Below are 25,178 nucleotides of genomic sequence, written 5' to 3'. Positions count from 1 at the left end.
GAGGGCGAGCTGTAACTAAATATATTGAAGGATTTTATCTGATGAAGGCCTCGGCTTTAAACAACATGACGAGTGTACCTCTCCTTTAGACGTCTAACTATTAGTGTAAATATTTGGATAAGAGTGATGACAGCTGTTTATAGCACGCACGTCGCTGCTGATCTCGATGAATACAAGCAGTGAGTAATATGCACCATCAGCGGTCACAGAAACTCTATAAAAAAAAAAAAGACGACCTCTGACCACATTCATGACTAACAATTCCTTATTATAGCCTTAGAGGCGTTCATTTTGACTGGTGTGAATGAGTAAGTGGTAAATAAATATTAGCAGCCTTTAAAAGTGTCAACTTTACAGATAGAACAGACCAGGAGTGATTTATGCCAGTCTGGTGAGTCACTTTAAAAGAAATCTTGAAAAGCCTCAATTTGACTTGTTTAAATAAATGGAAAGGAAAAAGAAAAACGAACCACTTTTTCCTTGGTTTCTCCCCCTTTTGTTAAAACACACCTTCACGGTGCAGAGCAGACAGGTGCGTTAGATGAATTGATCCTGGCTGCAGCCTTACACCTCCATCAAAGAACCTTTTGAAAACATGATGGAGACCCACCCATGACAAAAAAAAAATCAAAAAAATATTTTCTGTGTTAAGCTAATGTTTCCCACTGTGGCGAGTCTGCGTTTGTTACTGCAGCATTAAAAGCTGAAACCAGGTTGTAGAGCGTTGCCTGCTGGCCTGTCTTCCCGTCCTATTATTTATGCATTCCAGTGGCCCTTCATTGAAATGTAAAGCAGGCCTGTTTTGTGCAGAGCTGTTTGCACCAGGTTTCTAAATGGAATATTAAATCTGGAAAGGGTATGCGGTGCAGGTTTGTTCCCTTCCCCTCAGAAGCATTTACGTTCTGATGTCAAAACGACTCGCTGGCAAAATACACGACGTGTAAAAGCGATTTGTCAACTCAAAGGCAAACAGCAGCGCTTGGAAGAAAAATTCTCCCTCCGTCTGCATTTCAATCCTTCCCAGGGTCCACTCTTCCCGCCCGCTCGTGGATGTTAATTATCAGAGAAGATTCCCCCGTTCGCAGCCTAGTTTTATTTGTGAGCCGCTGAACATAACTGATTCTCTCAGCAGGCAGTGTGTGAAGCCCCTCGGAACGGCCAGTTAATTAAAACCATCCTTTATGAGAACAAAAGCCCCAATGTGATCATGACATAATCCCCAATCACAAAAATATCTGGGACATATTATTTTTGTTTTGCTCTGATGTGAAGTCATGTTGGTGTAAATGAGGACGCCCTGTCATGCGGCTGAGGAACTCCGTGTTTCCGTGGTTTCGGAGAGAGCTCCACATATTAGTGGCCACTGCCCGACTCCTACAGATTGATTTCTCACTCGACGTACATTTTGTGGTCTTCTCAACGTCCAGCGTGACACCACCAGGAAACAACGATTGACATCAGAGTGACCTTCCCCAGATGGAATTTGCTGATGGGGGGGGGAGTGTTTGCAGACCGGTGCTGAAGTCACCTTCGTTTTTCTGCAGGACAGTTAGTTCAACCCAACACATTGATTTCTTTATAATCATCGTTTGTGCAGCTGAACAAACACCATGGTCCTGCTATAACATGGTAAACACGCGGGTATTACCCTGTTTGCTTCTCGCCAGACACCAACCCTTAACAGCATCTCCGAAAAAGCCATTTCATTTGCCACAGGTTCATTCCCCACCCGTCGTCGCCTCAACAGAGCTCCAACTCGTGCCCCCGGTGTTTTTTTTTTCTTTTTCCACCCCTGTACTTTCCTCAAGATGGATAGACAAATGAAAACATCACACCTCATGATAGCTGCAATAAAAGCTGGTAGATATGGCAGGAGTCAGAGTGAATTCCAGCCAGCAGAGGCAGAAATGTGATAAGAACTTTATGTGACTCTGAGGTTTTATAATCTGCTGTGTGTGTGTGTGTGTGTGTGCGCGCGCGTGTGTGTGTGCGAGAGAGAGAGAGAGAGAGAGAGAGAGAGAGAGAGAGAGAGAGAGAGAGAGAGAGGAAAGTCGGCCCGAGCTCGGCATTGCAGTGGCTGAGCGAGAGAACACAAATCCCAGACGGAGCCCTGGCGATTTCTCACAAGCCGACCACAGTGTGTTTTATTGGGTGCTTCAGTAATACAAGTGCACGACAAAAACCACGCTGCAATTGCAGGGGGTGGCGGATAGCCAGTAAATATACAAGTCCTGTCTCTTTCACAGGCGGACCCATACTTTTGTGGTCTGCCTCAAAAGCCTTTTGAAAAAATACATACAGTACAAACAAAACGAGAGGAAGTTAAAAAGCGCGGAGGTTCCCATTGATGCAAAAAAACAAAAAAAACAAAACAAAAAACAAAAGAACAAGCTTCCTTTTCCATGCAGATTACATATTGATGACAAACAGAAAACGAAAAAAAAAATTCTTCTGCATGTCTACAAAGGGAGAATACATACTGTAGAGCCGCAGGACGACGCGTAAGATTATTATTATAATATTCTGGTTTTCTTCTCTCCAACACAACACTTCCAACATTCAGATATTGGAAAATAAAAATCCCCAACCTGGTCTTTGTATAAAAAAAGAAGCTTTCAAGTCAACAAGGAACAAAGGACATTTTTTTTGTTTTTTTTAAATCTAATTTGATTTTTTGTTGTCGTCGTTGTTGTATACACAGACGGTAGAGAAAATGTGTGTGTGTGTGTGTGTGTGTGTGTGTGGTGTAGGAGCGGCGGGAGGAAGGGGCGGGGGAGCGCCGATGCACTTGGCGAGTGTGCTTTGACAGGAGGTGGGTGAGAGAGAGCGAGAGGTAGAGAGAGGTACAGTGGAAAAGGGGCGGGTGGGGTTTTTAACGGGGGCAGAGGGGGCGGGGCTTCCACTGCAAGGCGAGGAGCTGGAGGGAGGCGGCTCTATGTGGCGTATCTCTTGGTCCACTGCTTGGCTATCCTGTCGTGCTCTGTTCTGTTGGTCAGGTACTGTGTGGCGATGCTTCCCACCAGGGGGTCGGCTGCAGCGCAGGGACACACACACACACACACACACACACACACACACACACACACACACACACACACACACACACACACACACACACACACACACACACACACACACACACAGAGAGGTCATGTGACTCAGCAGCCTGGTTTCCAGTTCAGAGTCTTGCACAATAAAAGACGAATCCAGACAGGACACCTTGTTTCTCAGAGGAAGGAAATCAGTGAAATGCAACCTGCAGTGGAGCGTAATGAAAGGAGGAGGACGGCCAAACATGTTTGTATGAAAAGGAACTACGAAGTCTGTGTCTGAAAGAAAACCCCGCTGTAACCACTGCGTAAAAGCAGATCAATTAAAGTTGATCATTTATGCAACTGGAGGATTTTTTTTTTTCACCAACAACTGCTACGTAGACTGAGGAATATTCTGCTCGGCTCATTAGTCAATCTATACTCGCAGGCCAATGGTAAATGTATTTCCATCAGTAAACTTGCTCATGTACCCTGAAAGACACAGGAAAATCATAAAAACAAACCCCAAATTCAAGGTTTCTCCGTCATTTCTGTCACTTTTTTACTGATGGGATATTTTACACTGCAGAGGGACACAAGGAGATAAAAAACAAACAAACAGCCAGTCGTTCACAATAAACTTGTTGTTGAGAGCTTGGCTGCTGCTCCTCTCTGCTGCGAGAACCACTTATTATTTCTTCTTATGACTTAATGCCCGTCTGTCAGCGCCGGACAGCCTTGGGAGAAACGACGAGGGCTCAGAGAGGGTCAAGAATGTTTGACGGCGCACTGACTCGAAATTTAGCCTTGAGTTCAAGATAAACAAAAGAGAGAGAAAAAAAAGGCAGTTTGATGTGCTTAAAAAGGAGCAGTTATGTCTCACAGAGGAGGATAAAGAGAGCTGATGGACTCCAGGGACTCCAGAACAGAGCCACTGCGCTAAGAATGTCTCCAAGAAAACCCTGTGTGTGTGTGTGTGTGTAGTCTCACCTGGGTTGCAGTCTGTGAGAAGGGAGCAGATGGACAGCAGCACCTTGGAGATGGTGAGGGCGGGGCTCCAGTTGTCCTTCAGGATGTCCAGGCAGATCACCCCCTGACTGTTGATGTTGCAGTGGTAGATCCTCGTACGGAACGTCACCTGCACACCCACACACACACACACCCACAAACACAAACACACACGAGGGATGTTGGCGTTCAGCGACAGAAGAACAGCGACCTCTAAAAAGATGCAAAAAGCAGCGTGGGGAAAAAAAAAAAAAAAAATCTTTTTTGCATTTTTGCATTTCAGGATGGGTGACTGACATTTCAAACTTAAAAATCTGCCAGTCAGCCGCACTGCGAGGCTTCGGGGAAACTGTGGAGCGAGGCATCACTTCAGGGATGTGTGAGGGAGATAAGTTTGGATCAGCGACGGGAAAAGAAGCCCGCTGTCCGAAACCGGAGCCTGTTACCGTACGTGATGTCTGTTAAAAGCTGCTGGAGGTTGGTGGGAGGGGGGGCAGGGGGAGCGGGGTGTCCACCTCCTTTTTCTCCTCCCTTCTTATTCACATCAGTGCTCATGTTTCAGCAGCGGTAGCGGCATAATGGAGCCACTCAACTGGGTCCGCTGAGGCCCATTGAAGACGTGTCGCCGATGTCGGCCGCTGACGTGCAGCCGTGGCTTCTCGCCCTCGGAGGAAACTTAAAAAAAAAAAAAAAAAATTTAAATAAAAAAAGGCCTGAAAACGGCATTCACACTGTCTGGACAGAGTCACCCCCCCCCCCCCCCCCCCACTGCAATTCTCATGACGCTTCACTGGCCAACAGAGGGCAGCGCGGGGTGCTGACGGAAAGCCACTGATCCGGAACGGTGCTACAACTCTGTTTTCTGTTTCAGTGTCTGGATGGAGAGTAAAGTGGCGCGGACCTTCCTGATGGCCCGACCCAGCGGCAGACTGCTTATCCATTCGTGAAGTTTTATCTCCGTCGTTTATCGCTCCGTCTGGGCTCCTGATGTCGAACCTGACGTGTGTTTGGAGCAGAGGGGCCGCGTTGGTCGGTGCTGGGTGTCGGGTGTCGACCTTTGCCAACATCTGGACAGCAAAACCTCGACCCCGGAGCCTCAGGAGGAAATCCCTCTAATGAGCGTCCCCATTCACAAAACTCCTCTGTCCGGAGGACACGGATTGGACGGCGCCGCCCTGCTGGCACCGATGTGAAGGCTCCCAGAACCCAATATAGCGGCACGTTTATCTTTAAGAGTTGCTCACCTATGCTGAAAAAGCCCATCACTTTGAAATGGCTTCTGGGTTGCTTCTGCATTATGCGTGCGCAAGCAGTGTCACTTGCCATCATGCATCTGAAAACTGACAGGATGCATCAGGACGCGTCGGCCAATCAGAACAAGCCGAGACGCAGCCGCATACGACGCTGTAATGTCACTTAGAAAGATTAAAAGTGCATGACTTAAAAAAAAAATCTATAACAGAAACGTTTATTATGAACTGGGTTTCAGGTCAAAGGTCGTCCTGTCAGCGGTTTTACAGACGTTTATTTTTGTATTGCGGCCTCTGGAGAGAGAGAGAGAGAGAATTTTTTTCCCCCTGCAGTGCCCCCAGTGGCCACAAGGGTAAAAAAAAAAAAAAACTGGAGAAAAGAAAAGAACCTCGCTGCCGTACCGCGAAACCAGACTCGAGCGCACTCCTGGTTTCTATGACGATGGAGAGCACTGGTGGCTGCAGGCCGACGGGGCCGACGCCTGGCTGCAGATCAGAGGGTATCTGAGGGTTTCGGAGGGTATCGGGGTCCCCACCGCAGCAGCCAACTGGACTGCAGCCTGTGGATCTGTTTGAGGCGTGCTGTCACACACAGAGCTGGGGGGGCTCCGTTGCACAAAGGAGGAGAACAAGGGGTAAAGAGGGCGAGTGAGCGTGTGGAGGAGGGAGGGAGGGAGGGAGGGAGGGGAGTGAGTAAGAGAAAGGCAGGGGGGTGGTGCGTGCGTGTGTGTGTGTGTGTGTGTGTAGGGCGGGGAGGGGTAGGGGAGGGGTAGGGGGTGAAGGCCGAGTGAAAGGGTGAATGAGGGCTTGCACTGTTGAGCGCCGACATCCACTCAGCGCCCTGTAAGAGCCCTGCAGATGGCGTCAGATAAAACAGGAAGGGGAGGGGGGGAGGGAGGAAGGAAGAGGAGCGGCGGAGAGGGGAGGAGGGGGTGGGGGGAGGGGAGGAGCCAGCAGGTCGCAATTAAACACAACCCAGATTCACGGCGTCGATCGACGACGCACAAAGGAGGCAGAAGAACAGTGTGAAGGAACACCTGCTGGATCTCTCTATCTATCTGTCCATCTATCCATCTATCTGTCCATCCATCCATCCATCTGTCTATCTATCTATCCATCTATCCATCAATCTATCCATCTATCTATCTGTCTATCTATCAATCTATCCATCTATCCGTCTATCCATCCATCTATCTATCCGTCTATCTATCAATCTATCTATCCATCCATCCGTCTATCTATCCATCAATCTATCCGTCTATCTATCAATCTATCCATCTATCTATCCATCCATCCGTCTATCTATCCATCCATCTATCCGTCTATCTATCCATCTATCTATCCGTCTATCTATCCATCTATCCATCCATCTATTCGTCTATCTATCCATCTATCTATCCGTCTATCTATCCATCCATCTATCCATCTATCCGTCTATCTATCCATCTACCTATCCGTCTATCTATCAATCTATCCATCCATCCATCCATCTATCCATCCATCAATCTATCCATCCATGGCGTCACTCTGCCGGAGATCACCTGCTAACGTTCCTCATCTCTGGGTCATGAAAGCTGTTACCGGGGCAGGTTAATACTTGCGAACGCGACGGGAGATGATGTCACGTAGTTTTGAGGGAGGAGTTGAAACAACAACAAACACTTTTCTGCTTGCTTTGATTTAAAGCCGCAAATCCCATTTCAACAGCGTTTGTGTCGCAGGAATCATCTGCCCATCAACTTGAAAAAGAGATTTTTTTTTTTTCCCGCCAAGCGTGCACTGGCTACTGGCTACTGGCCGCTGACCTTGGGCGGTTTGAAGGGGTAGTCCGGTGTGAAGGCGATGTCCAGGAAGAAGACTCCACCCTCGTACACGGAGCCCGGGGGTCCCAGGATGGTGGACCTCCACTCGTAGATGTTGTCTCCTTTAGGGCCGGCGCTGGGGTGAAAAAAAAGACGCAGACTGGTTAAAAAAATGCTGAGCGGCGGGAAGGAACTGCTAGCCTGGTGTTTGACAGAGCGACTCCACCGCTAAATGCTCCTGACAAGGTAACGAGGGACATTTTGTGGGGGAACGCGGAGGCAACGGCTGCAGAGTTTACTCAGCGCTCACTCAAAACTTAACAAAACCAAAAAAAAAAAAAAAAAAAAATCAATTATCATCCCACGTTTTGGCCGTTTCAAAACGTCGGGGTCACTCAGTCGACTGCTTGAAACTCAGTGGGAGTCTTTTCATTTTGTAATAGCAAAAGACAAGAAAAGAACAAAACAAAAACATGTTTTTTTAAACCAACAATGCAGTCGGATGTGATGGCGGCTGAAAAGCTCCGCGGTGGAAGCTGAGGGTCACATCTGTTGTATAGGCCCAGTAATTAATGTAATCCCCATATTTAAAGGCGGCCCATCCCCCTCTTTCGCTTTCCAACCACCCCCCCCCTCTGTTGTTTGTGGTAAGGCCAAGTCCTGGCACCGGGCCGAGAGGGGGCGGGGCTTCGGGGTGGGTGGGTGGGAGGGAGGGAGGGAGGGAGGGTGGGTCCGGGACGATGTCCAGATCACAGAGTGCCGGGACGGCTAACAAAGGCTCCGTTACAGTGTAATTAACGGACACGGCGTTTATCGGCGGCGCTGAGCCGTTGGCAGATGTGCGCACGCACACACACGCACACGCACACGCACACACGCACACACACACGCACACGCACACACACGGCACTGCTTCAGCTCAGGCTTCTCCATTACTGCTGCACACCTGATGTGAGCCAAGGAAGAAATTTCCTAAATCGGCGAGTGCATTGCAATATGACCTCAGCTTGGAGGGAGGGTGTGTGTGTGTGTGTGTGTGTTGTATGTGTGTGTGTAGGGCCATGAAGGCTAAAACAACATAAAAAAAAAGCAACATAATGACACTTTTTTGCCAACACAGGCAAGTGTAGACTGCTTCCTCCTTCCTCCGTGAGGCCTTGTTTGATTAGCTTGATTATCATTACGAGTTTATTCTGCGGCAGAACGACTTGAAAAACACAAAACTGATGAGGAGCAAAGAGCTGCTGAGAAGAAGAAGAAGAAGAAGACGAAGGAGAAGCGACGCCGGTCCTCATTAGCGCAACGCTAGCTAGTGAAGCTGGCGCTGCGGCGAGTGGCGGTGACGCGCGGGATCCTGCATATTCAAGGCGCAAGCTGTTCGCGCTTTGGAAGGCGACGCTGCTGGCGAACGGGGGCGGAGCCACGGCCCGCCCTAGGTTCTGGAGTCGGCAGGCAGGCAGGTGGGTGGAGCCAGGTGGACGTGTTGGAAAAGGAAGGAGGAGAGAAACCGTTTGAGATGTCGTGAGTTTCAAGTTGGTTCACTGCCACCGCGTCATTACAGAGGGTCTCAAGTTGAAAAACCCACCGGGAGTCTCTGGGAGGGGAAGAGCACTTCCTTTCTTCAGTGCCTGCACTCTGCCAAGCAGCAAACCAGGAGCAAGGCGCCATCAGCACGGCGGTATTATTCCTCTAGTTACTGTGCGAGCCACGTCGCCATGGCAACGTCCAACATGCTTCTCCCGCTAAACGCAACACTTTTCACAATCTTTCCCAGACGGATGAGGCGGACGAGTGTGGAAACATCTCCGGGAGAAGCAAGCGTTCCCGCGGGCCGCGTCGGACAGCCGCACCAGGCCAGCGGACAAAGGCCAAGTCGGGAGCTGAATGCCGCTGCATGCCGCCGCTGGCAGTTGCTCAGAGACCTGGGCGTCCCCTCACGCCCCCCCCCCCCCCTCCCCCAATCCCCCCCGCAACCAGGGGGCTCAAGGTTTCCCGCGGTGCTTTGTTCTTGCAGCCGGCGCTCCCGGGACGCCACGGTCGCTCCGCACCCCTGCCTCCGCTGGAGAGGGCGAGCGCTCCGGTCGGGGGCCCCACTGTGATTGGTGCAGGTTTGAGCCTTGCAAAATGGCTGTGCAGAGCATTTAATCTGTGTTCGTCTAAGTCCAATAAAGCATGGGGCCACTGTTCTGTGAAGTTCTGTCAATGGGCTTCATAGCCGAATATGCACAGTTTATGAAAAGCTCTCACATGCAAGCGATCCCTTCTAAGGAGATGTATCGCTCTCCTCTTGGTCCATCCTTCAGTTTTGTCTGCTGGCCACGTTTTTCCAAACACCCAAACCCGCAGCCAGGCGTTGGCTCTGCCCTCTAAGACGACCTCTGTCTTCGGCTTCTGGAATACATAGCGAGATTATGACTTCCCAACTGGGTCCTTTCTGTCTTTTATCAAATGAAATCTGGAGTCTGTCAGCGTCGTCGAACACTCCATCCCTTTGATTAATCGTGAAGCCTGCAAAAGGGGAAAAAAAATAAGCAAAAAGTGACAGGCTGTCTCAGAAATATCGGCCCTTTACTCCCACCTTGACAAATCTTTCCTCCGAGTGCGCAGACCTGCTCTGCATTAGCTGACGAGTGGTTGGCTAACACTGCTGCTGCTGCTGCTGCTCGGGAGCTCCGTCCTAATAACTTCCATGCAGGCAGCATCCACCCGCCTCCATCTGCAGCGCGTTTGCTTTTTCCTTTTTTTGCCAAACGCCTCAATTTACTGAGTATTTGGGTCATTTGTTTCAAAGGTCTGGGAAACATTAGGATGAGGGTGGGGTGCCGTGGGAGGGGGGGAGGGTCCAGGAGGATCCTGCCGCTACAGCCCCCCCCCCCCCAATTGCCCCCACCTCCCCCCGACCTCACGTCCTACCAGATTACACTCATGGAAGGAGCTCCGGCCCTGACAGACGGGCTGCTTCCTCTGCGACGCTGCACCAGAAAGCGGCTCAGCCTCACGCTGCTACTGCTGCTGCTGCTGCTGCGACTGCTGCTGGTGCTACTGCTGCTGCTGCTGCTGCTGCTGGTGCTACTGCTGCTGCTGCTGCTGCTGGTGCTACTGCTGCTGCTGCTGCTACTGCTGCTGCTGCTGCTGCTACTGCTGCTGCTGCTGCTGCTGCTGCTGGTGCTACTGCTGCTGCTGCTGCTGCTGCTGCTGGTGCTACTGCTGCTGCTGCTGCTACTGCTGCTGCTGCTGCTGCTACTGCTGCTGCTGCTGCTGGTGCTACTGCTGCTGCTGCTGCTGCTACTGCTTCTGCTACTGCTTCTGCTTCTGCTGCTACTGCTTCTGCTGCTGCTGCTGCTGCTACTACTGCTGCTGCTGCTACTGCTACTGCTTCTGCTACTGCTTCTGCTTCTGCTGCTACTGCTTCTGCTGCTGCTGCTACTACTGCTGCTGCTGCTGCTGCTGCTGCTGCTGCTGCTGCTACTGCTTCTGCTACTACTGCTGCTGCTACTGCTACTGCTGCTGCTGCTGCTGCAAGTCACGGCACCTCACGCTGAACTTGTTCTGTGCTTCACCTCAAGAAGCCTGAGACTGAACTTGCAAAAAAGAAAGAAAAAAAAAACCAAAACAAAACAAAAAAAAAACTCAACCCCCAAGGTGAATGTGGAGTTTTTTTCTGAGTGGTGAGGCTCAAGAAAGATGCAGTTCACCTCAGACAGAGTCGCCTCTGCCTCTCTCACTTCCCACAAATGTTCCAGGCTACAACCTGAAATGACAGACCGCATGCTTTTAAGGGTCCAGTGTGTAAAATTTGGCTTGATTTATACAGTGCATACTCGCAGTACAATAAATGTCATTTGGTTTTCCCATCTTTAGAACGATTCTCATTTATATATATATATATATATACACACACACGAGTATACATAGAGCAAGAGTCTTGCTTCTAATTAGCTGCCATCCTGCACAGGCTTTTTTTTTCTTGAGGAAACCCACCTGACAGTGCCCTGACTGTGAAACTTGCTGTCAGACAGGCTTCCTTAAAAATTTCACACACTGAACACTTTAATCAGCGGCCGACACCTCCTGCTGGTGACACAGAGCGGCGTGTCTGCCTGGTGGTTTAATCATCGCCGCCCGGAGATAACCTTAAACCCTGCGGCCCACCAGATAAGACGAATCTCTCACCTCCCCTCCACGCGTAGAGCCAATTCTCACACACACACACACACCGTCGCCAGATGAAGGGGATGGAAGAGATGCAATCATCAGACAAGACCTTCGCCCGGTGAGAAAGGTTAACTCCAGATATTTGAAAAAAAAAAAAAAAAAAAGGGTGAAAAATCTGCGACAAATGAGACGCTGGCTCGCAAGAAAACAATCGCTTGAATCTGTCGACGTCTTCATCACTCAGCCACAGAGGGACACTTATGCTGCGGCCGGCTGGCCGGCCTTCTCTCAGCGCTCTGGAGGGAGAAGATTCAGCAGCTTCTGCGCTCTGGCGCACAGTCGGATCTATTTTGCATCGCGGCACCAGAATAACAGAGTAGCAGGCAGGCAAGTTTGGAAATCCGGCGCTTTCTCTCTTCGCTTTGCTCTTGAATCAAGCAACGGATTCAAACCGTCGCAGTCAAACGGCGAATCCAGAAGAGGAAAATCAGGTGCTTTCCTGCAGCCGCTTGTCTACAAGCAGCAGGTGAGCAGACCTGCGCCGAGGAGCTGATGAAGAAAACAGAGGAGGAGAGGAAGAAAAAAATAGAAAGGGGGGATGGGGGCGGGGGGGTGGTAATTGAATGTGAATCATGGCGTTGCGTCCGGGAGCTCATGAATACGGCCGGGCATGAATAAAGCCATTATCTGCAATATTCACCATTCCAGGACCCCCCCCCAGCCCCCCCGTCCCTTGGGTGTTTTCCTCCTAATGGCGTCGTCATTCAGTCAAGATCGTCTCCCCCCCCGCCCTCCCCCTCCCCCATCAGCACCCGGCTGCTGCGGTTATCAGAAGAGGAACTTTAATGAAGCAATCCGACTTCCTGCCGACCGTGACCGGGTCTCAGCACCAATTACTCTGCCGCTCAACAGCCGAGGTGACACCTCCTTCCTCTGCTCCGCAGCGCGTCTTCCCCAATCCCACAATACCATCTCTTCCAAGCAGAAGCTTCGCCTGACACCGACCATCCCAAAAAAACCTCTCCAGGTCACACTTAACCCTCTGTTTGCAGCCTCCTGCTAAAGATTGACGCTTCCAGGTCAATTTTCCCACACTCCGCTGGAGGTCAGGGTGTCTGGCAGCAAGGTTTTAGTGCACACCTCCTGAAAACAGTCACATCTGAGCGGGTCGAGACGTCGAGCGTTTGGGTGCAGAATGTTGATGAAAGAGGTTCTTTTTGTTTGCATATTAAGAGCTCTTTAAAGACTAATAGAAGTCTGCCACCTGCAGGAGGGACGACCTCACACACACTCACTGGGCAGAATCAATGGAACCGGCCGCGAGCGCTGAACCGAGGTGAACTCTGAAGAGGGAAGCTGGCTTCCACCGGGGAGGTTAACGCAAGAACAAGAAAGAAAAAGCAATACTGTAAATAAAAACAGACGATGTGGAAGCCAACGCCCCCTCCCCCCCCCTTCCTTTTTTGTTCAGGGAGTTGCTCCTGAGGTTAAACTAGGACTCTGACTCAGTCAGCACCCCCCCCCCCCCCGCCCCCACCCCCACCACCATGCGTTCACCTGACATCTGAAGCCGTGAAAAATGTTTGCCGCCGGCTGCGGATAAATAACACACAGGCGTATCATTACCATAATATACAGGGGCCGGCGCTGAGCGCACTGCGCCGCACCGCCGCGCATATAAATATCACTTAAGCGAGAGAGCTTCTTCTGCCGTGCCCAGGGTGAGGAAGAGCGAAACGATCGACGACAAAATAAAAACTAAGCGCAGGCCGGGAGCGTCCAGGAGGAGCCGCTTGCCCCAGCGGTCGGAGGGCGGCGTCCAAAGAGGAGCTGCGATCGCAGTGGATGGGCTGCTCTTTCTCAGAGAAATGTTAATGCAGAGACATTATACTCTGATTATGCTGTGCGCGAGGCTAATTATAAACATTTGCTTTGCTTGAACAGAGGCAGTTTGTGCTGACGCGCAGCAGATCACACGGCGGCGGCGGCGGCAGCAGCAGCGGCTCGGAGGAATCGAGGGAAAAAGCTGCTTTAAGGAAACGGTTCCGCCTCCCAGATCCCCCCCCCACCCCCCCAAAAAAAGAAGCCGACTCTTGCAGTTTTGCAGAGTAGCATTAGTCAAGAGTATGATGCTAGTGCTTCTTTAAAATAAGAAACGGTATGTTTACAATTACAGGACCGACTCGTTAGCCCGGGCACTGCTGCTGCTACTGCCGTTACTGCTGCTACTGCCATTACTGCTGTTACTATTGTTACTGCTGTTACTACTGCTGTTACTGCTGTTACTACTGTTAGTGCTGCTGCTACTGTTGTTACTACTGCCGCTGCTACTGCTACTGCTGCTGCTGCTGTTACTGTTGTTACTACTGCTGTTGCTATTGTTACTGCTGTTACTACTGCTGTTACTACTGTTAGTGCTGCTGCTACTGCTACTGCTGCTGTTGCTACTGCTGCTGCTGCTGTTGTTACTACTGCCGCAGCTGCTGCTGCTGCTGCTGTTTTTACTGCTGCTGCTGCTGTTGTTACTGCTGTTACTACTGCTACTACTGTTAGTGCTGCTGCTACTGCTACTGCTGCTGCTACTGCTGCTGCTGCTGTTGTTACTACTGCCGCTGCTGCTGCTGCTGCTGCTGCTGCTGCGACTGCCACTGCTCTTCTGAGAAACACTCAGCAGCTGCTCGGCCCCTAATGCTGACGGCAGAAAGACAAATTTCCAAAAAGGTCAGCGAGTGGGACGTGCTACCAGATTTCAGATCTGCTCACAGAGCCTCACACTCCAACCCTGGCCTATTTCCCCAGACAGCTGCAGGTGGAGAAGTGGAACTGTGAAGCTGAAGCTGAGGAGACGTTGTTTGGTCCTCCCTTCCCCCCAAATGAGTGTTATCCACCAGTGATTATTCATTACATCTACCATCAACATTGGGGGGTTAGAGTGCCGAACATTTCACACCACAAATATCATCAAGGCCCCTTTAAATCTCCTCCAGTAGGAGCTCGGCGCTCCGTGACAAGTAGGGAGAATCTACGAGGCTGACACTGAGATGCCGGTCTCGAGGTTTAATGGGATGTGGGAGCAAATGTTTACAACAGAGTCTTTCTTGGGTTTGTTCACTTGCCAAAAAGATCCTCGTGTTTGCTCTTGGCGTCGACGGAACGTTCAGCCCGCTCTCAATCACCTCAACAGCTTCCGAGCGGCAGCGCTGCACAGCGCAGCGGTCTGGCGGCTGACGGGCCACTCGGCTGCCGTCAGCGGACAAACTCGTCTGGCAGGGAAAAAAAAAAAAAAAAAAAATCGCCATTGAAATTGCAGCGACACGCACATGAATCACAGCCGGGCTTGTTGGCTTGTCAAACAAGTGCTGCTGTGGAAAACGTTATGGATGAATTACACCCGGCTGTGCAGAGGCTGTGTGTGTGTGTGTAGGGATGCCTCAAAGGGGTCTTTAAGTCTTCAACTCTTCCCAACTTAGTTTTTAAACCAGATCAAACATGGGAATTCAACTTTATTTATCTTCAGCTCTTATTAGTCTTATTACTGTCATTATTGTTGATTTTAATGAGAAGTCACATGGGAGACACCTGCGGTCGAGCCATTCTTCAGTTAAAATCTCCCATCACTATAAATCGATAATTCTAACAAAATGAAGCTTTTTATGAGTGACTTCCAAATCATGAAACTGATCTCAACAACAAGACAACTTTGCTACGTCTTGTGTTTTACGTTTCACATTTTCATTGAAATGGAAACACGTATTGCACCGAGACCAGACAATACACGTACGTGTTGCTCCAACAGAGGTTTCAACTAAAATCAATTGCTACCTACTTGATGACTGATGATTTCTGACATGTTTTCCGGGTAACACAGGTGATCAATTGAAGTTGGAACAACAATCAGCTGAATTGAAACTTGCTTGACTCGTCTTGGAGTCTGCCGTTTGACTCAGCTTATCACCACGATGTGTTTAATAAACTGTTGAAATCAATGAAGTTAATGTACTTCATATAAATCAAATAACTTCACACATCTCAACAGAAACATCATCCAGAGGTAAATTAACTCCCTCACTGCTCACACTGGGAGGGAAAGAAATGTCTTCCTTCCCTTCTTCTGGTTGCCTCCATTAGTGTCCGACCGGCGCCGAGCCCGAGAAGACGTTTGTTAACCTTTAGCGCCAACAGCAGAAGCCCCGATTCTGAAGTGCCGCTTCCCTCCAACCTTTTATTTCACCGCCCGACAGACGAGAACCTCGGCTGAAAGGTCAGGCCTCTCGCTGGCATCACACACAGATGGGCGCCTGCTGCGGGTCATCAATATTTATAAAGGCGGTGATTGTGGGACATGACATCCATTAGGGCCGATTTATCAACGGCGGGGGATGTAGATGTCATCGGGAAAAGCCCTCCGCTGCCGCCGCCGCCTCTTCAGACCGCCGGCGCCGATGATCGGCCCGGAATTTTCAGGAGTATTTTTTCCACGAAGAGCACGAGCAGCGTCTCCGGGCAGCCTGGAGGTGTTTGTGCAGCCTCGACCGCCCCCCTGCCCCCACCCAACCCCCCGCGCCCGCCCTCCCGGACGGCCTCCCCCCGCCCCTTCCCCGCTCATGAATACTGAAGACCTCCCCCGCTGTGCTTAATGGTAATGCTGTGAAAAATGATGCTGAGTGTGACGCTCTCACATGATCCCCCCCCCCCCGGCCCCCCCAACCCCCAGCCCCCGGGGGGTGCTACCACCACCGCCACCACACAAAACCAATACATTGATGATGCCATCAGCAAGGAGACGAGTGGAGGTCGCCGACGCCAAAGACAAACAGAGGCTCCTTCCTTCCTCGGTGATGACGATGATGGTGATGATGATGATGGAGATGCGTATTCATGTCACGAGCTGCGAGCTAGCACGCACGTCTTGTAACCCTCCCACCCCCTCTCTCCAACCCCCCCCTTCTCCCTGCTTGAGTGATGTCACCAGGGGAGTGGCACCTCAGTTAGAAGGTGTCATTAGTCGTCAGCGTGGACCATCAGAGACACAGCGGAGCAGGCCGACACCACGGGACCATCAGCCAGCTGAGGCTCTCGTCAGGGAGCTGCAACAATAGGCCCACGTAGCCAAACCACGAGAGAAAGCCGATGAATCTTTCTGCAGCACTCGCTGCCGACAGATAGAAAGACACGAAGAAGCCTTGGAGCCAACCAGAGGTCGATTGCACCTTGATGAACCAATAGAAGCGCAAATATTCAGAAAACTACCCAAATAGAGTGCCGCTGTCATCCAAGCAACTGCAGTGTGTAGTTTCGCCTCTGGACAGGTGTGTGTGTGTGTGTGTGTGTAATATGTGCTAATAAAGGTTGCTAATATGTAGGACCATTCAAACAATACTATGTGAAAATTCCCCGTCTCCCAAACAATTGAAGCATGTTGAAGCGGCCCAGCGAGATGCTGGTAAAGGCAGTTCTATTAATCCTAATAAGTTCAAATGGAAATTTGGGAATGATTTGGGAGTTTATTCATTCATTCTTTATTTACGTTTTTCCCCCCCTCCCCCACTTCAACAAGTTGTCCATTTACGATCTGATAGGTGCAAAACAATCAGGCCAGGTCTATGATATCAACAACAACATGCAGCTGAAGGTCAGCGGGACGAGAGAATCCATCAGTATTGACTGAGGCGGCTCAGCCTCAGAGTCGACGGCCCATCAAAGAGGCTCTGAGTTAGCGGCCGCAGAGTGTCTAGCATCACTACCATCCAAGAGTGCCGCAGCGGAGAGCGCCGGCTTCCGGTGGGAAACTCTGCCGCCTGTTTACGTCTGGACTGAAAGAGGCCGCCGCCGCCGCCGCCGCCACCGCTCTGCATAATTGTGCGTCGGGCGCCACAAATCTCTGCTCAGTGCTGGAAATCAAGACCTCCTACTCAACGATTTCGCAAAAGCCACCGTCAAAAGAAGTCGCCATCGAGGTCCTCGTGAGGGTTCTAAATGACCCTCAAAACAAAACGGGGTGATATTAAACCTATCCAATGGATACTCTGGATGATGGTGACTCTGCTTTATTATCCCGTCAGAGCAACAACAGCTGTTATTGGCCAGCGATTGACAGCTTTTTCACTCTAAAAGCTCGACCGCAGCTCTGCAGTGATCAACTCCTGTCACTAACGGGACGGACTGAGCTGCTACTCGAGGCTACGCCGGTGTTTGAAGCTGCATCCTGGGTTTTTTTTTTTTCAGTATATCCGAGGCCGGCTGAGGATTTGAAATGTTATCTCTCGAGTCGGTTCGGCGGTGCGTTATCCCGCAGCGCCAGTCTTTGAATGCGGATGAAAGGACACCTGGCACCTCTGTCGTTTTTTTTTTTCTCTCTCAATTTGTCAGTTCTGTGTATATTGGATACTTAACAAAGCAGCACTGGCAATGATACATCACCGCTGGCATTCTGAAGAAAAGCTTCAGATTCAGGGGCCCATAATGTCAAAAGGAGCAGAATGAAGAGAGAGCGCAGTTCCACATTACAGACAAGCCAGTGGGTGAATCCAGTTCTGACACATTTACCGTAAATCCATTAATAAAACAGAAGTTGTTGGTTTCAGAATAAAACAAACAAACAAACAAACAAACAAACTGTCCGTTTCTGGCTTCTAAGATATCTGAAGAGGCAAACCAGATCGCAACCAAAGAATGAAAGGAAACTGCAAAATGATCAGAACAGAACTGGGGGAAAAAAAATTAATAAAATAAAATCACACTGAGTGGCAGTGACCAGGCGGATTTGGGGATGTACGATAGGCAGGAAGACAGCAGAGAAGACACAGCGCCAACTAGCTGCCCGAGCGACTGAGTGATATTTTGTCGCATGTCGTTTCATTATTTGCATCTCATTTGTCAAACAACACCATGATGACGGCCGCGGATAAAGAGCTCGTCAGCCGCCACTGCCAAGGCAGAGGTTTGCTGCTGCTGCTGCTGCTGCCGACGACACGATATTCACATTACCAGTGATAGAACACCGAAAATACCATCGACATCTGCCGTGAAAAGCCATTAAATCTTTTTCATGGGGATAAACTGGAACAAAATGTCACAGGAAGGCCAACAGCATCACTTTTTTTCCAGCACAAAAATTAAAGCTCCGTTGTTTTTTTTTTTTGTTTTTTTTTGCCGACGCTGTGAGCGCTTCATCGTTTCCCCTACGGAAAAAAAAAAGAAGACTTTGACCAAAACCTTCGTCTCCGTTTACGTCTCGACTCTTTGAGCGCAACTCGCAGGCAGGAAAACGCTTTGACGCCGTTCACACGCTGCGTCCTGTGACAATAGGGTGAGAGGCACAAGGCTGTCTGTATAATGTACTATAGGCAAAGCCTGTGACAGTGAGAATAATTGCCCCGTCTGATCCTCCCGAGCTCCGACGCATGCATTCCTCCTCGGCTTTTTTAAATGCGTGACAACTGCCAAGGTGACAAGACAGCCGAGAGGGAGCCGGAGGACCCGGGGGGGGGGACGTGCGTCAAAATACGCGCAAATCGACTTCTTTGTCACATTAATAAGTCACACATTAATAACTCGTCTGAGCATAATAGCAACAGGCCGGCGGGAACCTTCAGGAAAATGTGACTCACTCAGCAGACGCTTTTATCTGAATGAAGTGAAAAGCCTGCTGCTCCGACGCAGTCAGTTTGTGTGTCACCGTGTCAAGGAAAACTTTAAATTCTGTTTCTTGGCACGTTGGCTGTCCGCGTTGCACGCTACGCTCTGCGTCACGGACCCTCATCAGCCGTCTTTTGTACAATTGCCATTGAGTAAGTCGCGGGCTGCAACGTACGTCAATATGTGACGTTTGATCGATCGATCGATCAATCAAGCAAAAACAAATATGGAAACTACGGTTAAAAACATTTTTTTTTTTTAATAGTTGCATTCATGAACGCTGACAAAAAAAAAAATGCCACGGCAAATTTGTCCTGTCTATTTTGCAGAGGGAGCTGAAGGTACGCAGTTCATCCCTCCTACTAGCAATTAGCATTTCATTCATTTATCCACAGCAACAGTCACATATATCAATGCAACGTCACATATATACTGTAAATGAGTACTTGAGATGACTACACAATATCTACTATACCTTGGTGATTATGGCGTGATTCTCTGCTGCGTGTCTATTGGTAGGTTAGTAGTTGCTGGTCATAAAAAAAAACTGCGACGCAGTGCGACTGTCGACCCAAGTCGTCGTAGAATTTCTGACACTCTCAGAATTTCACCGTGGGCCGTCTTTGGTGGCAAAGGAGCGCGCCGTCCGCCGTCCTCTAACCTGACTGGGACCGCTGCTTTTCTCTCAGCCACCTCACAGTGTGTAGCGGCCGTACGAGACGGAAAGCACTGGAGAGGATGTCAGCGATACAAAATTAGAACCGTGTTGCAGAGAAAAACTTGTTTGGTGGAAACGGTAAAAAGTATTTCACCGTTACGGCCTCGTTCGTCCACATGGCAACGGCGTTCTGGGTCCCCCGAAACTGTATTTTTTTTGTGAAAACGGCTTTGATGTCGTCATCGCACCGTCACTGTCACGTGACCGGAAAAAAAACAAGGCATGCGAGGCGGCGGCGGCGGCGGCACAACCAACAACGATGGCGGCGGGCGGGGTCGTCTTTGTATTGCAGGCGCTTCAAGGTTTGTTTGGCGTAGTAGTAATTCCACCTGGTCGTCGGTCCACACAAGAGACTCAGTTTTTTTTCCCCTCCACTCGCCATCGTTTCTTTTTCATGTTTGCCGTGTAGCGGAAATGGGCTTATTTTTATATTCTGGGTCCGTTGCCTGTGTCAGCGTCTGTTCACAGCGCCACCTTTCGGTGTGGCATACGCATTACATCGTTTTCACCCTCCGTTTCGTTTCCATCTGCCAGCGTGTGGACGCCACTTTCTTCTACCCCAGGTAACGTTTCCGTGTGGACAGAACCTCAGTCCAGGACAGTGTCCCCGTGTGGACAGAACCTCAGTCCAGGACAGCGTCTGTCTCCAGACCAGACAACGTTCTCCGACCCCTGCTGTCAATCTCTCCCAAACACAACCGTCTATCCGTCTCCCCTCCAACCGGGAGGGCAACGGCCCGTGACTCCATTTGTCGCAGACGAACCTGGTCCCTGGGGGAGGTGGGGAGGTGGGGTGGGGGGAACTGAGCGTGCGACACACAAAATTATAACGGCGGCGCCAAGCGTGAGCGCCCGCGACGGGCGAGCGACTGTTTGTGCGCGGGAACGTAAATGGCGCCCTGGTCGTTTACATGAGAAATTTGCCGTTGTTGATGTCTGTGAACCGTGGCAGCGTGTGGTTAACAGAGGGCTAATGTACTGGGGGGCGTGGGGGGCGTGGGTGCAGCTGTCAAGACAAATGGTTATTAGATTTTTTTTTTATGTTTTTTTTTTTTTTTTTTTTCCCAGCGTACAGGGAGAGAGAAGAAGAACCACACGCAGATGAAGTTTATCTGGAAGGGCTCTAATTGTTTCCCGGGAAACTGGCTCCCCACAAAGACTGTGAAATTTTGGCTCCTGATTATTTTACTTTCAAATGACTTAGTCGTGTCCTCCAGCTAAATCCTCTCTCTGAGCCAACCTCATTTTTTTCGGGGGGGGGGAGGGGTGAAATAGATTAGAGTCCTCGAGGGAAAAACAACATCTCTTTTAGCCTCTGGGACAATAACACGAGCGGGAAAAGGTTAGCCCGGTGTTTACTGTTGACGACGGAGGGCTTTTTGAGGAGGAGGGGTGGGGGGGTGGGGTGGGGGATTAATTCATGCAATAAACAAGCCGCCGTCCGGGGTGCAGTGATGCCAAATCACCATAACAAGTCGCACCGAGCCCTTCTCTTTTCTTCCCTTCATTATTTTTCAAACAGGTGCCTGCAAAACGGCAATGGACGAAACAAATTGTTAAAAAAAAACAAACAACAACAACACGGTCTCCCACAAGTGTGCTCGGTCTCGCAGCACGCCGCCATTAATTTCCCTCCTAACGATGTGAACGGGCGTCGGTCCAGACGCGGCCGTACACACCGATGCCTGGAGTCTCTTCCGTCCCGACGCGTCGCCTTTTGTCACCGGAGAGAGCGACGCACACGTGGTCCGGATCGCTTCCTCAAAGGGGCCGCAGCCGTCGCAGCAGCACACAATAACCATTGTCTGCGCTAAATCCCCAGCGGAGCGTGTGTGTGTGTGTGTGTGTGTGTGTGTGTGTGCGCGCACAATCGCTCGGCGACACGAGCCAGGAAGCCCGATCTTAAAAGTCACAGTTGCGGCTGCAGCCGCGGCTGCTCGTTTTCCTGCATTCCAGTGAAAGCATCACACCCTGATGTCAGGCCTGTGTCAGGCGGAGAGCGCCTCTCGCACTACACAGCAAAAATAACAACAACAAGCGCAACAACTGGCAGCACGAGGATGGAACACGGTTGGCGTTTTTCGGCTGAGATTAACCACGGTCGCTCTGCAGACAAAAAAAAAAAAAAAAAAGCGGGGAGCGCTGCAGCTACGTGCCTTTATTACGGCACTCAAGGCTCAATGATCGTTAGAGAAAGGCTTTTGATGAGGTCACATGGTCTTACCTGCAGTTGGGCGGCGGGTCCAGTGTTATTTCGGCGAGCTCCTTTTGGATCCTGCAAGAGAAAAATGTGGTGAGGTTAAAAAAAAAAAAACAAAGAAAGAAAAAAAAAACAAACACATTTACAAGGGCAAATTTTACACACATTTCTACACGCCTTTCACCACAACGGCCTTACAGCACAACAGAGCCGTGACCTGGCAAAGCCACCGAGAACGCCACCCTCATTTGCTGACCATAAAACCAGAGGACTCACAGTCTCGTCACCGGAGGAAACGATCGTTGTTGGAAGGCGGCGAGACGGTCGAACGTCTTGAAGAGCGATGCTGAAGCCCTGCTTCAAGAGTTCGGACTTTGTTCCAACAGCGTGTAGCCTCCGACACGGAGACCTAGGCTGAGCGTCCCCTAGCTGGTTGGCAACAAGGAGGCCCTGCTGACCCCTGAGAGCTCACGGTTGACTAACAACGGCTCCTGGGAGCCTAATTAGGGAAACCGCTGGTGGCATCGTCTGGGCATTTTTCCACAGAAATACAAATATCAGCTCAATGGAGCACTTAAAAAAAAAAAAAAAAAAAGCAGCTCTGCTCTCTAACGCTGTGTCCTTGCAGAGCATCACTCAAGTAAAGATACTCGGCATGACTAATGGTTGTCTTTATAATTTCTCAGTTCTGCAGGAAATTCACCTCTGGTCCAGGGTTAGCAATCAGCCAACTCTCAAGGACAAAAAAACAAACAAAAAAAAAACAGAAAGTCATATCACTGGGCATGAAAAGACAACCGGGCGTTGAATGATGATGACTCAAGACTGCAAAGTTGTTAAATTGGCATGAATTCCTCATGCAGTTGTGTAGTAATCCAATCACCGCCTGTCTGCCTGTTTCTTTTTTTTTTGGGGGGGGGGGGGGGGGATAAGTGCAAGACGGAGCTCTCCAGGGACAGACTGGCTTGAAATGGGAACACCCTCTTTAAGTGACACTTGAGTGTGAGCTGCCACCTTTTCTGCACAAATGTCAGTGGGACTTGAGTTTTTACAGCCCCCCAGCCACGAGACACAGAGGGGCCATGGCTTTAATGACCAGACCCCCCCGCCCCCACCCCGTCAGTGGCTCTTCAAAGGGGCCATTGAGGCCTTTGTCTTTTCTCCTCACCTCTTGGCACTGGTTGAAAGTTTGGCAGCGGTTTTGCTGGAGATCTTGGTCTCCTTCTTCTTGGGCTGCGCCTGCTCACGCTCCTGCTCCTGCGGTACCGACTCCCTCTGTTCGATGTCCGAGCTTCCCCCGCTGGTGCTGGGGCTGTCGTCCGGTCTTTGTACCTCGCTGGACATTGTGGGCCCCTGATTTTGAAAGCGATACGGCACAGAAACGGAGAGGAATTTGTACAAAGACGAGGACAAAGACATAACTAATAGTGACCCTGAAAGTTGTCGTTGTGGAGTGGAGTTGTCTAACAGCGCTGTAAATCAGAAGATCTACCAAACAATCCCACACTGTGGACAACCAACCCTCCCCGCCCCCCACCCTCCCTTGGGACACAACCGGACCCCAGATGCCCATTTACACTGATTTAGTTGCAGGGGTTGCCGATGCAATAAGACTCGACCAGACCCATTGCAGACAAAGTCGCACACCCTTTGAGTTTGAGCGCTGGGAGGCAAAAACAACAAAAATTGCTTCATCCCTTCACAAAGACCCCCAGGGTTGGAATCTGAGGAACACAATCAAACACTGGTGGCCGGTCGGATGTTAGCTGCGCACCTCGATATTAAAAAAAAAAAAAATCAAGAGAGCGACCCCTCCGTGCCTCCAATGGGACACATTACTCAATAAAATTCCGGGTCAATCCAATCGGGTGACCTGAGAGGGCGGACGAATTAGCTAAATTAGCCGTTGATAGTCTCCGAAACGAGAGGGCGCCACATAAGTCGTCCGCGTGGGATCAATAACACACGTTTTGAACGGACAAAAACATCCGAGTATCAGAGTCGGGGAGGTGGTGGTGGTGGTGGTGGTGGGGGGGGCGGACAGCTCCTTCTCCTTCTCTCCCCCACCCCATCACCCCGCCCCGGGCGCGCTTGAGTATCGGTGTTGATGAGCACGTCGACGGGCGAGAATCTGGTGCCTGAGCCGCGAGAGAAGCCACGGACGGTGGGTCGGTGGGTGGATGCGGGCGTGGATATTGTTTTTTTTTTTTTTTTTTTTTTTTTTCCCCAAGGGGGGTGCGGGCCTCCTCTCCTCACCCGCCTTAAAAAACAAAAAAACAAAAAACACAACACAACACTTCTAAAAATACAAACAAGTTGCGGCGCGCGCGGCACCCCCCCGCCCCCCCTCTCTCTCTCCGTGTTGTCACCCAGCACTAAAGACGGCGGAGGTCAGCGTTCGAGGCGCCAGGGCACAATGCAGGGGGCTGGGGGGGGGGGGGGGGGTCGACCTGTGGAAGCGGGGCGTCCGACCGTCCACACCGCGAGGAGCTAGCTTAACGACACCGCGAGGCAGGCAGGCGGAGGAGGAGGAGTAGGAAGAGGCTGGGGGGTGGGGGGGTATAGCTGCGTTACCGTGGGAGGGGGGGTGTTCAAATAAAGGACAATTTGTAAGGAAGGAGGGTGGCGGAGAAAAACAAACAAACAAACAAACATACAAAGAAACCAAAAAAAAAAAAAAAAAAAGACAACAAGCGGGCCTCGGTGGCTCTAAACTCAAACGAGGGTCTGCAGAGAAGGAGGCGTTCCTGCCGACAGCGGGGAGCCCGGCGAAGGACGGCGAACGGCTGGCGGCGGCGGCGATGGAGGAGGAGGAGGAGGAGGAGGAGGAAGAGGAGGAAGAGGAGGCGGCGGATCCTCGACGTTTTGTGTCCACAATAGTGCGCCGAGGAGCGGTGACCCTGGTTCGGTACAAAGGGAGGCTACGTCCCCCACGCATCCTACCACCAACCACCCCCCCCCACCCACCACCACCACCATACTCCCTCGCCTTCCTCTTCGCGGAAGGAAAAAAAACAAACAAAAAACAACAACGACACTTCTTTCCCGGGACGTTTTTACTTTTAAGCGTTTAACGACCACGGCGGCGGAGGCGGAGGCGGAGGCTCTTTACCTGGCGGCTGGCCGTCGATGCTGCAGTGTCGGCGTCGTAATCCCACAGGCACCGGATAGAGAGAGAGAGAGAGAGAGAAAGGGGAGAGAGAGAGAGAGAGAAAATAAGTATCTCCTCCTCGCTCGCACGGCCGTCTGCGCGCTCCCGTGTCCCAGCTATTTAACTGGAGGTAGCAGCCGACTAGCGAGCGGCGGAGCAGCGATTACATAGACAGAGAGAAGAAGAAGCCAGGCAGCCAGGCAGGCAGGCAAGCCCCGGACCGC

The 25,178-nt window shown here is 50.7% G+C and overlaps 1 protein-coding gene and 1 long non-coding RNA gene across 2 annotated transcripts in view; both read right to left on the bottom strand.

Moving 5' to 3' along the window:
* The window catches only part of LOC142902067 (uncharacterized), a 75,994-nt gene that overhangs the window by 22,404 nt on the left and 28,412 nt on the right, over window positions 1–25,178 (bottom strand). The gene's annotated exons all lie outside the window — the stretch shown is intronic.
* LOC142902057 (ubiquitin-conjugating enzyme E2 E2) lies at window positions 2,116–25,178 on the bottom strand. Its single transcript, XM_076046853.1, has 6 exons — window positions 24,916–25,178; window positions 22,972–23,156; window positions 21,828–21,878; window positions 7,096–7,228; window positions 4,023–4,170; window positions 2,116–3,031 (listed from the first exon to the last, which is right to left on the bottom strand). Exons 2-6 carry the CDS (start codon window positions 23,145–23,147, stop codon window positions 2,934–2,936), a joined length of 606 nt encoding a protein of 201 aa, XP_075902968.1. The 5' UTR covers window positions 23,148–23,156; window positions 24,916–25,178; the 3' UTR covers window positions 2,116–2,933.

The sequence above is a fragment of the Nelusetta ayraudi genome, unplaced genomic scaffold (genome assembly GCF_046127955.1).
Source record: "Nelusetta ayraudi isolate G7.1 ecotype Tasmania unplaced genomic scaffold, CSIRO-AGI_Nayr_v1 ptg000091l, whole genome shotgun sequence".
Classification (NCBI taxonomy): Eukaryota; Metazoa; Chordata; class Actinopteri; order Tetraodontiformes; family Monacanthidae; genus Nelusetta; species Nelusetta ayraudi.
Note: the sequence above shows the minus strand (reverse complement) of the source record. Positions and strands in the feature narration are given on the sequence as shown.